Below are 13,845 nucleotides of genomic sequence, written 5' to 3' on the forward strand. Positions count from 1 at the left end.
TAAATCAGGCTAGTCACCAACGTTGAATTTCACAGAAAACTCCGGTGAAAGAAAGCATTTCCTTGACAAGGCTGTATTTGTGTTGCTGAAGTTACGTGTGGTATGTCCAATAGCGAGCGGACGTTTCGTGTACTCAAATGTTTGGCTTTAGGTATTTGTTTGCATTTCCGAACATAAACTAACTAAGTTTACGTTCGCTATTTTGCATTTGATTTTCGTATAACCGGAATCTCAATTCTTTCGTGACGCAATCATCGAAATATGTACAGAGCTTATACATTTTAAAACCACGACGAATCGATTTGAATGATTTCTTGTATAATATTTCTACCTCTCACTGAGCAGGTTTTCCTGAAAACTACTGGGTCGGTTTTTGTGGTTTTTTACATGTCGTTGGTTAGTTGGTTGGTTCAGGTTCATACGTGCTAATCAAAGGCAGTTATAATGATGTACAAAGCGCGCATTACATCAGATTACAGAAACAGTTAAAACAAATAATGTGTCAGACATGAATGCGTGTTTTTTTAACTATAGGTTTGACGAAGCTAAAGTCAGCGAAGCCTAAGTCAAACCATCCTCTTAGCTCTAAGGTCAACCTCAGAGCCCTATCTGACCAACAAACCTATCTGAATCGCACAGAAAGCATATCCTTCACCCCTATCTCCTATAGGCCATATCGATAGGGCTCAATCTCTGTCACTTTTTACGATAGCTAAACTCTCAATAAAAAAAACATTAGTATTCATCTTCTTTAGATACTTGCTGTTTATTAATAATATTTTGTTTCATTCTTTTTAATATGGCATAATTGTGTTTCTGTCCTATTTTCCGCACTCCACCAGCGCTCCGCAGATAATTCATAATATGAACAGAATTTACGAAATAGTATAACCAGTTGTGACGTTGGGCTCCCAAGGTGAACGCAGCGTTGGTTAACCCCGAACTAGGTGAACAGAAAAGCGCGTCGCAGGAAGCCACTGGACTCTAGCGAAACATGACTGTGAGGACTTTCTACAAAAGACTTAACTCCAGATGTGGACGTCCATCGGTTGATATGATATATGTATTTATTCACAAAGTTCTTCATGATGATTGAAGTTTACAGATATCTATACGCACCTCAGCGAAAACGTACATTTGCAAAATAAGACCACAGTTGTAAGCGGTCATACAGACGAAATAGAAATCACTTTGAGGGAAGATAAATATTCTTTCATTCAAAAGGTTATGTTTTTCTATATTTTAAATAGAAAGTTTCATAAATATACTTCGAAATCGATGATTTCTGGTAATTATCTAATTTGGAACTTGGTTACAATACGCAAGGCGTTTACTTTAAGCTAATAGACAACGTTGAGTGCGTACGAGGGAGATAGAGTGACATTCCCACTACATTCAATATATATATATATATATATAGTTTTTAACTGTAAAATTATGTTGAAAAATAGCAATCTACTGAGTTACTTGTTGGCTCTTTCCGCGTAGAATCTGCCTTAAGAAATGGTGGCTTATAAACAAGGCAAATGAATTCTGAATTTGAACTTGAATAGTGGAATTGTTGTTTACGTGGGAAACTTATCAAAGGTTGTACGAGTAAGTTCCGGATTCCTATAATTTATCGCTCATTTTAAAAAGCAATTGTGATTGCACAAAATGGAATTTATAATAGGAACCTATTATATGATTAACAAAATTGAACGTAGAAAACAACGATCAACTAAGAATACTAGATATAACACCGCTTAAAAATTCATACCCCAAATTTTAATGTAAATTATAAATATCTCCTGCAGGCCACGGTTTGACCCGGCTACGGTCTAGCAGGAATCTTTCTTTATATTTCGTTGTCATAAACAAATTTCCTAGAACAAGTCGTCAAATGTTAATGCTTTGTGCTGAAGCTTTGCTGTGCTATGTGTGCGCACAATCTTCTAATGCCGACTTTGACGTCTCGATATTGTATCTAAGTATATTTAATCGATGGTGGGAAAATATTAGTTATGTTTTTACCTTAGGTATTTTAGGATCTGAGATTGGGATCACGTGGGTTCTCATTGGTAAGATCTTTCCTTCGAGTTGCTGCTTCGCCATTTCAACCTCCTTCTTCTTTAATTCGAACACAACTTGGAACAAATCTCTCATTGCTATAACTACCTGCAAGAGAATTTAATATCATTGTTATAATTTAATCAAATTATCTATTTCATTACTACCTGTGTTCTTTATGTATCGTTTATACGGTATTTTGCAAATCTCGTGGGAACTGTTTGTTTTTCTGGGATAAAAAGTCTATGTTACTCTCCGTCCTTTAACCAACTCTATGCCAAAAATCAAGTTGATCGGTTGCCAAGGAAGGGCGTGAAAGAAGGACAAATGATAAAAAACACACTTTCGCATTTATAATATTACAAAGGATATTGAATGGTTTTTCTACAATAGGGCGCGATTGCTACCAATACCACTTACCCAAATGACAACCTAAATAGCAAAAGTATTTCATAGTTGTGTTGTCTTTTCGGTACTAAGACTGAAGTGTTCACGTCAAAACCAAATCTCTTTTGAAAATATTGGTGTTATTATTTCATAGTTGTTAAAATATCTACAGTTGTGAGCTACATAATTCAAAGAAAGATATTTTTTGCTGGAGTGATCTTTGTGTTAGTTTTATGCTGTCAACAAACCTCAAAATCTTTGAAGTCCATGAGTATCATGACAAAAACATAACATTTATGATTCAATAGAACATACTGGGAGAATAATTTCTACACGCTGTAAGAATTCCCCACCAGCAACCAACAACACCCCCACCCAGGCGTTCATAAATCAAGTTAGGGTGCCTTTCAAACCGAAGATCAAATAAAAAGAGTGATGCGTCTTGGATGGAGAACTGCGGCAACACTTAAAAACGTTTTGACTTAGCGTTTAGTCGTTTTCATGATTCCAGTCTTTGATTTTGACGTTAGTTCCGAAATATGAAAATTGCATTATTATATTAGGAAATGGATGGCAAGCTCACTTGACTAGCTGCTTTATCAGTCTTGATGCCAAAGAAGCGGTGGCCGGTATCTGGGGAGCCGAATATGTAACCGAACGCGCGCGAATCCGTCATGTCTTGAGCGATGAACGATATCTTGTGGACGGGGTGATGGTACAACGAGTCCTGGAAACAGAGGAGCATTACCTTTACCCTTGCTAAGAATACCACAACACATGTGTCTTAATAGCTTGATTGTATATTACAAAGGAGTCACGTTAATCCGTAACATATAAAAATTATCACAGGCGGACGTCAATAAGAGAAAAAGATTTCGGGGGCGGTGAAGCGCAGTACATAGCATGGACTACCGATGGACATCGGGGGGATGTCGTGATGACCGCAATGGAAACAAACGTCGCCAGTCCGTACAAGCCCTTACAAATGACGTACGCTCAGCAGAGGACGTCTGTAGGTGAATATGATGAATTGATGATGATTTTCAAAACCGTCGATTTCTTAGCAAAATAATGATTTATATAAAATAAATATACTGAGATCTGCCCAAAGTTCTTTGAAAGCCTTAAATTTTTTCCAAGCCTTGACTTAGACCACATAATTGAAGTCAGCGGCTGGAATTCACACCCAAAACTTTTACTTTTTTTCACTAAAATATAGTAGTAGGTACCTGTAGCCATTGGACACATTTACTGGGTCGTCTTAAAGCCAAAAAGAAACTCATCGTAGGTACCTGTGTGTACAGATAGTTTAGAGAATCCATGCATATGTAAGAAGGCCCAGAAGGTCCCATGCATAAGAGAGCAGACTTCGTACCGAGCGAAATCAAATAGGTACATATTCATACGTGCAAGTTGCAAGTTCACATACACTTTAAGCAGATTATAATTATTCAGCTTATATTCACTGTAGGGATTACTGTATTCTCTAGTATAATAACGGAAAACTTGTTTAACTGCATTAACCATTCTGAAGTATTTTCATCTCCTTACAATGTTCTTTACACGGGTTGTAATTAAGAGTAATTTTGTTCTTCTAAACGCTATACAGAGTTCAAATTACAAGGAAATGTCCTAATGGTATATGAAGATAAATTAAAAATATATAAACTTTAAGTAGTAGTAATCCCGTAAAACGTAGATATTACTAAACGTAGAATACCGTGGAAATTATTTAATTTTCCGACTGCCTAGAAGATGACTCTTAATGTGAAGACTCATACTATTAAGTCTAAGTACTTTTAAAACCCCTAGACTCACCTACCATGTTTAAATCCAGAAGGCTCTTGTTTTTAAACATAACATATCTCTCATAAGCATCTGCACAATCTTCAGGATTATCGAGGAAACTTCATCGAACATTCCCGAATATGTCTAGTAAATTCCAAGATTAAAAAATTGGGGCTCCACTTACCCCAGTTTTGTCATCGCGCAGCCTCAACCCATCAATGGCTACATGCACCTGTATCCTCTGTTTGTGCTCCCCCGCCGCCCGGATAGCCATCTTTAAGTCAGCTAGCGCTTCTTGGCACATCCTATCACCTCGCGCCTCGGGCACTTCTAGTACGCCGATTAGTTTGGCGCGAAACGATACCCCTTCGCCGAGGAAGCGTCCTGGCTCGTTCTTGTCTGCGAGAGGTTCATAAATGACTATAGAATAACAAGGTGAGAATGTTCTCAAGCTTGAAGGTGAACGGCATGAATATTATATGGGTCAGGACCAAATTTTTGACGGTTGCAAAACGGAATCACAAAGGATAACGAACTTGTTGAATCAAGGCAGTTAATCAGTTAATAGAATATTGTATTGATAGTATGACCCCGTGTACCTACTCAAAGAACGTAACACCTAAAGAATACAATCCATTCAAATTCATTGAGGCAAACGAAACAAAATATTGCCATTTTCGAGTTTCGGAAGTAGCGCACGACTAGTTAAATATATCCTAGTCTTAAAACAAAAAGATATGTTTGATACTCAAAGATACTGCAATGGCGACTCGGCATCTGAAATCGCAGCGTTATTAGACCATCCCAAAGTAGTCATATGTCATGAAACGAGTCGCAGGAAGCCGCTGAACTCAGGCAGCACAAGTCTATAATCTGGCGAAATATAGAAATCCCTACGAAATACATATTTCCAGCAGTGGTCATCCCTCAGTAGAGGTACTGATGACACAGCATTTGTACGACAATTTGGTCCTGACTCATACATGAGCATCGTGATAGCAGATCTCACTTTAGAAAATTGTCGGTAAGTCAAACCCAAGTTCCTTGTGTAGGAACCTTGCGATTAAACATCTGTTGAGCAAACAATAGTAGTGTTTCCGTATTTTCTTCTGCGAGTTACCATGAGCCAGATATCAAAAATTTAAATTTAATTTTGCTACAAATAACAACATATGCAAATTAGGTAAGAAAAAAATCATGAGCATGTAAACTTTAAAAATGTGCAGATCATAATGGAAAATTGCAATACAAGAAATTCTAAGTGTATGAGACCAAAGGCTTTGAACAGAGAACAATTACTGCGGGATTCATTAATAGGTTCATAAACTTTTAAAGCCGTCATCCGGATGTCGTTTGGCAGGACATTCGTCTGCCCACAAAAATAATAAAGGACATTGTCTGGATCGCGTCGAAATCGTATCGAGAGATTTGGCACCGAAAAGCTATTAAATTTTACGAACCATCTACAGTTCGTGCGAGCCAGATCTGTAGAGATTTTTGTATGGTTAATTTATATTACTTGATCGTCCTTTTACGAATTACAGACATGTTTCAAGTCTCACTTACAAATATTGTTGCCGCCAGCATCTTTATTAGGATGGCGGAGTTGTTAGCATTACATCCACTAGTACCCCAGTCTATAAATCTAATAAAACAATATAACAAGTTTATATAGAATGTAAACAAACGATCTCTAAATAAACCTCTACAGCGATACAAAATTTCAGTAAAAGTTCACTTAAAACGGACAAAAGTTTTAATTAAAACTGCACAGTACCTCGGCTCAGCAGGAATTTCGAGTCCAACTTTTTCAGAGTCATTCTTCGTCACAATAAGCGTTAAAACTTGAAAAGAACGTGAGGATGAGGTTGAGTGCGAAATAAAAATGAACTGTGTTGTCCTATTTCGGTCCCTGTTTACGGCATATCACTGACTGGCTAATTGAATTTCCTGCTTGTAAATTTAGAATCTCCTCGGCCGGGGACCGGTGCCTACGTCCTGATCATGATGCCCTGGTACCCTGGCCAATAAAAGGTATGCTCTTTTTTGTAGTATACGGTTTGGGTTTGAGATATGGTGGTAGAAATTGTACCGTTGCGACATAAATATGAACCGGATTATCCTATTTATTAACTTGTTCGACGATAGAGCACATTATTATGATTAAATTGAATGGCCTACATATCAGAAATGAAACATTCGAACTAGTCTATGATCTCCTGGTGCGAACGGTCCACCCGATTCAAAATTATATTACCAAATTAAATTATATAACCAGCTAGTTCTATCTGTTTTTTAATTTTATCGATATTAATAAGAGTTTTATGCAGCTCTTATTGATATCGATAAAATTAAAAAACAGATAGAACTAGCTGGTTCTTTCGCTTTTCGCAGAATCTAGATATTAACTAACTAACTATACACAGTCACATACATACAGTCTTCTCTGGTTTAACTATTATGAGAAAATACGATGTCTGCTTGATTTTCGGAATGTGCGACTCTTTATTAGTTTTCAAGCCATCCGTGTATAATTAAATGATATGAACCCTGAAAACCTAAAAGTAACACCGGTAATTCGATGCACATGAAACTCCTGTCAGCTTCGTAGCTCTCCCTAATCCTGTCCTATCAATTGTTTGATACACAGTTCGTGCATACAGCCGGTGTTTTATGGGTTTCTTAAACAGTATCGTTTAACCGATTAACCCTCATTATTACATTACACAAAAACACCTTAATATGCCTACAATTTAACAAATTCCTACTTTTCGAAGTAAATAGAAAATGAAAACTTGCTCAAATGAATTCCTTTATTTATGCATTTTCTAAAGAATTCTTATTTCTCGGATTGAAAATCTTTTGTTACAGATTGTACAAGTTGATTAGATGGTAGAACTAGAGACGATACGACGTATAGAAAGTTATTGTGCTTCGGTTTGCGGTCCACTGAACTGCAAGTAACGTGCGTCTTTGATAGTCCCATTGCCCGTAACTAACATACGTACGTTTACTTCGCGTATCTAACATTGCTAGTTACAGCGTTGCATACGATTGTTTTGTGTATTCAAAGTTGCGTTTTAAGTAATAAAAATATCACTTGCTCAACGGTGAAGGAAAACATCGTGAGGAAACCTGCATGTCTGAGAGTTCTCCATAATGTTCTAAAAGGTGTGTGGTGTCCAACAAACCGCACTGGGCCAACGTGGTGAACTGCGGCTTTAACCCTTTCTCATTGTGGGAGGAGACCCGTGACCGTGAAGGGGGGTTATTTTTGGACATAACCAGTGAGAAAACGATGCTCGTTTTAAGAACCATCTTTTTTTTTTTAAACAGATTCATAAAATTTGCGGTTGAGATGGTCTTTAATCAATACATGATACTTAACAGTAGAGTCTAACGTTCAAAGTACATACTCCGGAGCGAGTTTATTAAAAAGCGTGGACGCTAATTAATGAGTCGGGTTTATTAATAGGCATACGCTTTAATAGGTTGTTTAGTATTTAAAATAACAGCAGCCAGTGCGGGACACTTTCGTGAAATATTTTCATCATCAACATCATCATTATTCTCGATAAACACATTACCGCAGGGTGATTACGTACTCGTATCATGCGACAGGCTTGATATAGGCGTAAATCTTGCGATCACTGCTGTCAAACATCACTTCTGTTTATTGCATGTAAAAGTGAAGTCTGACAGCGAGAGATACGTAATGACCCTGCTCATCCACTACAGGGGTCACACGAGTCTTCTCTCAGAATGGGAAGGGTTTATGGCCGTATTTCACTACGCTGGCCCAGTAACTTTGTAATCTTTACAAGGGCGTTGCAAGAACATTATGGAGAACTCAGTTCAAGCAAGTGATATTCAATTTCCTAAAACCCCATGCTGACCTTATGACCTCCTTGGCGCAGCGGTTAGCGCTGTTGTTTTAATTGGGTGGTCCAGGGAATTTTTAATTTCTGAATTTTCTCTAGTCTTTCACTATTATTGTTATTGAATAGCGTACCCAGGATCTGGTACGCTATTCAATAACAATAATCTGGACCTGGGTACGCTTTTCAATAACAGCCCGTTAGGAAATTGGCGTTGCCCACACTCTGGTCTCGGATACCTAGCTAAGCCCACGATCCTGGTTATTTATTGTCACAGCTCTCTAATCAGAATTGGAACAGTGACGAGAACTCTTAATCCCTCTGTCCAATAAGAGTCTTGTTTGCTTGTTTTGATTCAGAACCCCAGATCCTGGGTACGCTATTAAATAACAGCTCGTCGTTAAGAAATTAGCGTCGTCCACCCTCTGGTCTCGGACACGCTAAGCCCTCGATCCTGGTTATTGTCAAAGCTCTCTAACCAGAATTGGAGCGGAGAGGAGGGTTTAAACTCTTAATCCCTCTGCCCAATAAGAAAAGGTCAGCAGACTCCAGCAGTTCGTTATAAATAGGCTGAGAATGGTGATGATGATTATGGATGCTCTCATCAGCAAGGCTCTAACCGAAAAGCTATATTGATAATGAATCTTCTCGCATATAGTGATTGAACCACTGGCTTACCAAATAATATAAAATGTGGTAGAATGGCGAGTTAATAACGAGACTGTGTAGTTCCAGGCTTACCATTCAAAGCCCGATAAACAGGCAACATTGCGACAATGCTAAACCCACACGTAGTATTGCCAGTTTTATATTAACACGAGGATATAAAGTTCAAAATTCATTTATTTCAAGTATGCCATTTTTGAAACGTCCACTCTGTTTGTAATGACTGTAACCGTGCACCGGTTCGGAATGCAGATTCAACCTAGAGAAACCAGCAAGAAATTTGGCAGATTCCTCTTTTTTAACGTCTTTTTACAGTTTACAATCTTTAGAATTTTGCTATCTTGTGAGACATTAGAGTGGAGCGACCTGCTTTCAAAAAGCCTTGTCGTTGTATACGCGAAAATTCACTGATAAATAAAAGATAGGAACGACTGTAGGTATGTTGAGAACAATAACAATGTCTTTGTCACGATCAGAATTATTTTTAGTTCTTTACAGTCGATTCGAGGAGACTGTCGATCACGTTGTCATCTCGGTCTTTGACTTTAGGGATAGGTATCCTTGTTTTGTGTTTTTATTTATAGACAATTACAATAATCTTCCACAACACTTGTAAGGTCGCACATTTACTAATTAATCAATTCTTGTAATTAATTCAGTCCATAATGTTGATAGTGAAATAAGAGTCTTCAATCTCGATATGTCAAAAACCATAAATATTGTTGGAACCATTTGTACCTGCTCTTGTTTCACATATACTTAGCTGCAACTAAAATAGTTTTATTGTAGACAACATATGTTATGCTGGTCAATTATCATATTTCGGAGTTGTTTTCAATTTCAATGCTTATTCTGATGCCTACCTGCATTATTGCTATTCTATCATATACTAAGAAAGGTCTCATTTGAAAAATTTGCTAGCTACTACTTGGCGACTGGTTTCTGACTGGATGAAACAGCACTCTTTTATTTAACCTTCTCCTTAAATACTAGTGTTAGGTTTACCAAAAATAATCCAAAATGAATGCACATATTTACAGTATTTACATGTGAATTTGCTAGAATATTAGATACCACCGTAACCATATCATAACTCCGACCAAATGTCCGCGTCGTGAGTTTACTGAATGTCATTATGAAATGCCCATAAAAAACAATGTTGCCAGTTATTTTTAGCATAATTTTCCATTCCCAAGTTATTAGTTGGACGCATATAATATACATATAGTAGAGATATAATAGCACGCACACTATGCAGTGCGTTGTTTATAATAGGATCAAAAAGGGAACGAAAGGGGAACGCTCAGGGTCAAGTGTCATCTATGAAGGGAAGCGTGAAATGCAATATGCAGAACTCACCGAACTGCCGGAGGAGGTGCTGGAAATGACACACCTGCATTATTCCGAACAAACCGACTAAAGTTAGTTACTCCCCCGCCGCACCACCGCTCCACCGCCTGGGCCCACAACAGACCCTCTGTTCAAAACCAGGGTTCACTAATTATGACATGGGACTAGCAAATAGCACGGGTGACGGATTAGTAAAGTGATCTGGGGTCGGACCATGCATGTTACAACGAAAAATAACGCAAAATATACAGGTCAAAGCGAGGGTGCCCTAACGTGCTCACGACCGACATTTAGCAGTTACTAAACACCGCATGACCGCAATGATATTGAAAGAAAAAAAATCGTGTAAAAGCATCTCGAGCACAGACAGAACTCACATTTGCAAGGGCTGGTTTTCTTACGGAGGGTTTGCATTGGAAAGTCAGACGGTAACTTGTGATTGAACATCGGGAATCCGCTTTATCGACCTTTGGATTTCACTGGAAAGTAAGTACACTTCGCATTCACTCGCGATGTATGCATTTGTTACACTGGTAACGGAGTCACTGAGTCGCATGCAATACGTTGTAAGAGTTCCACTGGGAGATTTATTGATTTTCACCGTGACATCGCGGCCGGCACCCGAGCTCGGTCGCGGATTACTTTACATCTCGCTAGAAACGCATTTAGCTGGCATTTAAGTAGATAACGGTGGAAGTATGTGGTATATAGAGCGTTAATGTTTGCGACAGTGTCGGTCGGTACAGGAGGTCCCGACTCATAGCAACTAGGCACATGGACACTGCTGACTGCACGCACATTGCCGCGCGCACCGGTGTCGGTGTGAGGGGTTGGGCGCACACACGCGCAATGCAACCCTTGATCAATATTCGCCCCCGATCTCTACTTCGTACAACTTTCATCGCTCTAGTCAATAAAACTGTTACCGAGCCAATATTTCGCCCTTACAAGCATAACCTTTTTAAATAAATTTCGTAATTATTTCTAATTACGTAACTGGTAATGGCTACCTATTGTAAAATTGCTATTATATTCAGGGCTTTTATTTATTTATTTTTTTTTTTAATTTATAGACGCGAACACTCAAATTGACTTAATTTTTTATATGTCGTCCGTATTTGAATGATAGAGCTAAAGCATCTTAATGCACATCTCAGTAAAACATTCAAAATAGCCATTGTTAAGATCATTGTGCACAAAAGTACAGACAAGTCTGATAGCGAATTTACTATATATAAATATTTGCATTGAAATAAATTTTATTAGTAACTATTCGATGCTGATTTTCATTATTTTATTTATTTGTTGAATTGTTGTTTACCCAATTTTATTCTGTTTGCATTCATTCCGCGAATTTATAAAATGGTTGCTACAAAGTAGGTATATAATAAAAGAGCTTATAAATAAAATATTACGGAAACAGGAAGCTGAGTAAACTTTAACATATAAGATAAGAATGTTATCAATAAACAAATAATGTTTGTTTGTATTAACTTAAGAAGAGATAAGTATGAGTATTTATTTGCCCTGTACTTATCTCACACATCCTTTATTGATGACTTTTTAAATGTTAAAAAAAATATATTAATTTTAATCAAGAAATACACGTTTTTGGGGTTAAAACCAGTTAACATTTGGTGTAATAAAAACAAAACTGTTTTTGGTTAAAATGCACCTACATTATTTCTATGCTACATTTAAAAATTAACTGGCTTATTTTTCATTTATTTCCATTTATTGAATTAAGTTGACCTTCAAAACTTTTAAGTTTTTTTAGTAAAGGGTTGAAAATGTACTTATAATAATTTAGACCAGAAAAATCTAGAGATAGTCTGATCTTTGTAAAACTTGTTGGCTTTACTAATAGTCAATTAATACATTATTGGGGCATTATTTGATAATGTCTATGCTCTTTTAAAAAAAACCATTAATTAAAAAATACTTGATTTTATAATATTTTATTTATTATGTAAAATTGAACAATCTTTAATATCTCAAAATACTATTACTTCTAGTAGTAATAAACAAGACATACCTAAATAAGACTTAAAGCTGGCTAAAGACTTTTTAAAAGGGTTTTAGTATCTCTCTTAGACTTTTTTTGCCAGTCAACCCCACAACCAATCTACAACACAACCACAATTCTATAATTTATTATCTTTCGTAATAGTACCATTACTTCCCATAATTGCTTATTTAGTTCTTAAAGCAACATTCTTATTACACCACAGTTGCATGCTTAGCGAACACCAGAAGAATTCCTTCAATATATTGTTTATATTGAAGGAATTCTGTGGTGTGGTCCCAGATTCTAAATTATAATGTTAAGTTTAGAGGAGATTAAGTATGACACTTAATACTTGTGTTATAAATGGACAATTATCTTATTTTTCACACAGCAATGGACGGCAGTGATTCTCTGCTTAGAGATAATTAAAGACTGAGTATACTTTCTTCCCATTAAGGTTTTAAATGAGTTAGTGCTTTGGACACCAAATAACTGTTTATTTTTGGTTTGTTATGTCAATATATTTATTTGTCTATGCCAATCTGTACCTTAGCCAAATCAGAACCAATTAAATAATCATTTAAAAATATATCTATTTTTTCTAATGAGTATCTTAGTATGTAGAGGACATCTTTATATGTAATAGCTCACTAAATCTTCTACCATCACTACTCCAAAATATACCAATGACATATTTTTTTAAACCTATTTATTTGTAAGGTTTTTTTTAATAAACCAAGAGTACAAACAGGATCTCAAGCTAAATCTTAAGCTTATAATTGCCTGATACTTGTGAAGTCAAGTCAACTATCAGCCTTGTTCTCAAGTATCCATCAATTTAATCCTAAAATCATTTATAAAAATTTTAAAATCTTTCATTCTATTTACATCTAAATAAATGTTTAAATTTTAATAGTATATAATAATATTGATTAAGACAGTTATTCAATTTTTTGTTTCTGAAATGTTGAGTAATTATAATAAAGCAATTAAATGTATAAATGCATTTAGGTTATACATAATACATGCATTTTTATAAACAAGCATACACAAAGACTTACATGCAGTTACCTTGGCATGGGCAAATTCAAACAAGTGATGCTCTTGAACCCAAACAGTACAAGGTCTTTACTTGATAAGTAAAAAAGGGAAATTAGTCATGATTAAAAAAATTCACACACTAAGAAGTGTCTCAACTATCTGTTCTTTATTAGTGAAGTTTTATCTAAAGAATAGAAAAATTTATTTATATACATTAGATCAGAAGTTTATTATTGTGGTGCTTGGTAGACAAGACAGTATTACATTTAGTATGTATCTACAGTTTATGCTGAATACAATAAGTACTAAATATACAGATATATAGAATAATACTTACATATTTTTACGGCCATTATAACACGTATCTACGATCGAAGATATCCTGAGATCAGTATTTACCTACTTTATATTAATATTAATTAATAATAAGAAATAAAACTGCATAGTAAACTCTTGGCTAGATTCCTACTGATAATATTTTTTAAAAGATTATAATTTATATTACTTATAATAAGTAGCGGATTAAAACTTTAAAGACATATTATTTTCGATGTTTATTAAACATTTTTAATGATTTAATAAATTATAAAATAACAGAATAATTAATATAGCCGATCTCCTACCAAGTTAGTTACATTACATTTGACAACTGTGTCAAAAATGATGTACTATTTAGAC

General features: G+C 36.0%; 1 protein-coding gene across 10 annotated transcripts in view; it reads right to left on the bottom strand.

The window, feature by feature from the left end:
* The window catches only part of LOC120633043 (protein disabled), a 32,435-nt gene extending 18,809 nt beyond the window's left edge, over window positions 1-13,626 (bottom strand). For 6 of the 10 annotated variants that reach the window (XM_039903099.1, XM_039903093.1, XM_039903101.1 and 3 more), the window contains exons 1-4: window positions 10,496-10,887; window positions 4,409-4,623; window positions 3,020-3,163; window positions 2,014-2,157 (exon numbers count right to left, since the gene is read on the bottom strand). In XM_039903099.1, the coding sequence (XP_039759033.1) occupies window positions 2,014-2,157; window positions 3,020-3,163; window positions 4,409-4,623; window positions 10,496-10,565 (573 nt within the window). In that variant the 5' untranslated portion in view covers window positions 10,566-10,887. Of the gene's footprint in view, window positions 1-2,013; window positions 2,158-3,019; window positions 3,164-4,408; window positions 4,624-10,127; window positions 10,246-10,495; window positions 10,888-13,504 lie in introns of those variants that run through there. The other 4 variants (XM_039903094.1, XM_039903092.1, XM_039903095.1 and 1 more) reach the window with 4 other exon arrangements.
* Window positions 13,627-13,845: the final 219 nt, after the last annotated feature.

This window comes from Pararge aegeria, chromosome 21 (assembly GCF_905163445.1).
Source record: "Pararge aegeria chromosome 21, ilParAegt1.1, whole genome shotgun sequence".
NCBI lineage: Eukaryota > Metazoa > Arthropoda > Insecta > Lepidoptera > Nymphalidae > Pararge > Pararge aegeria.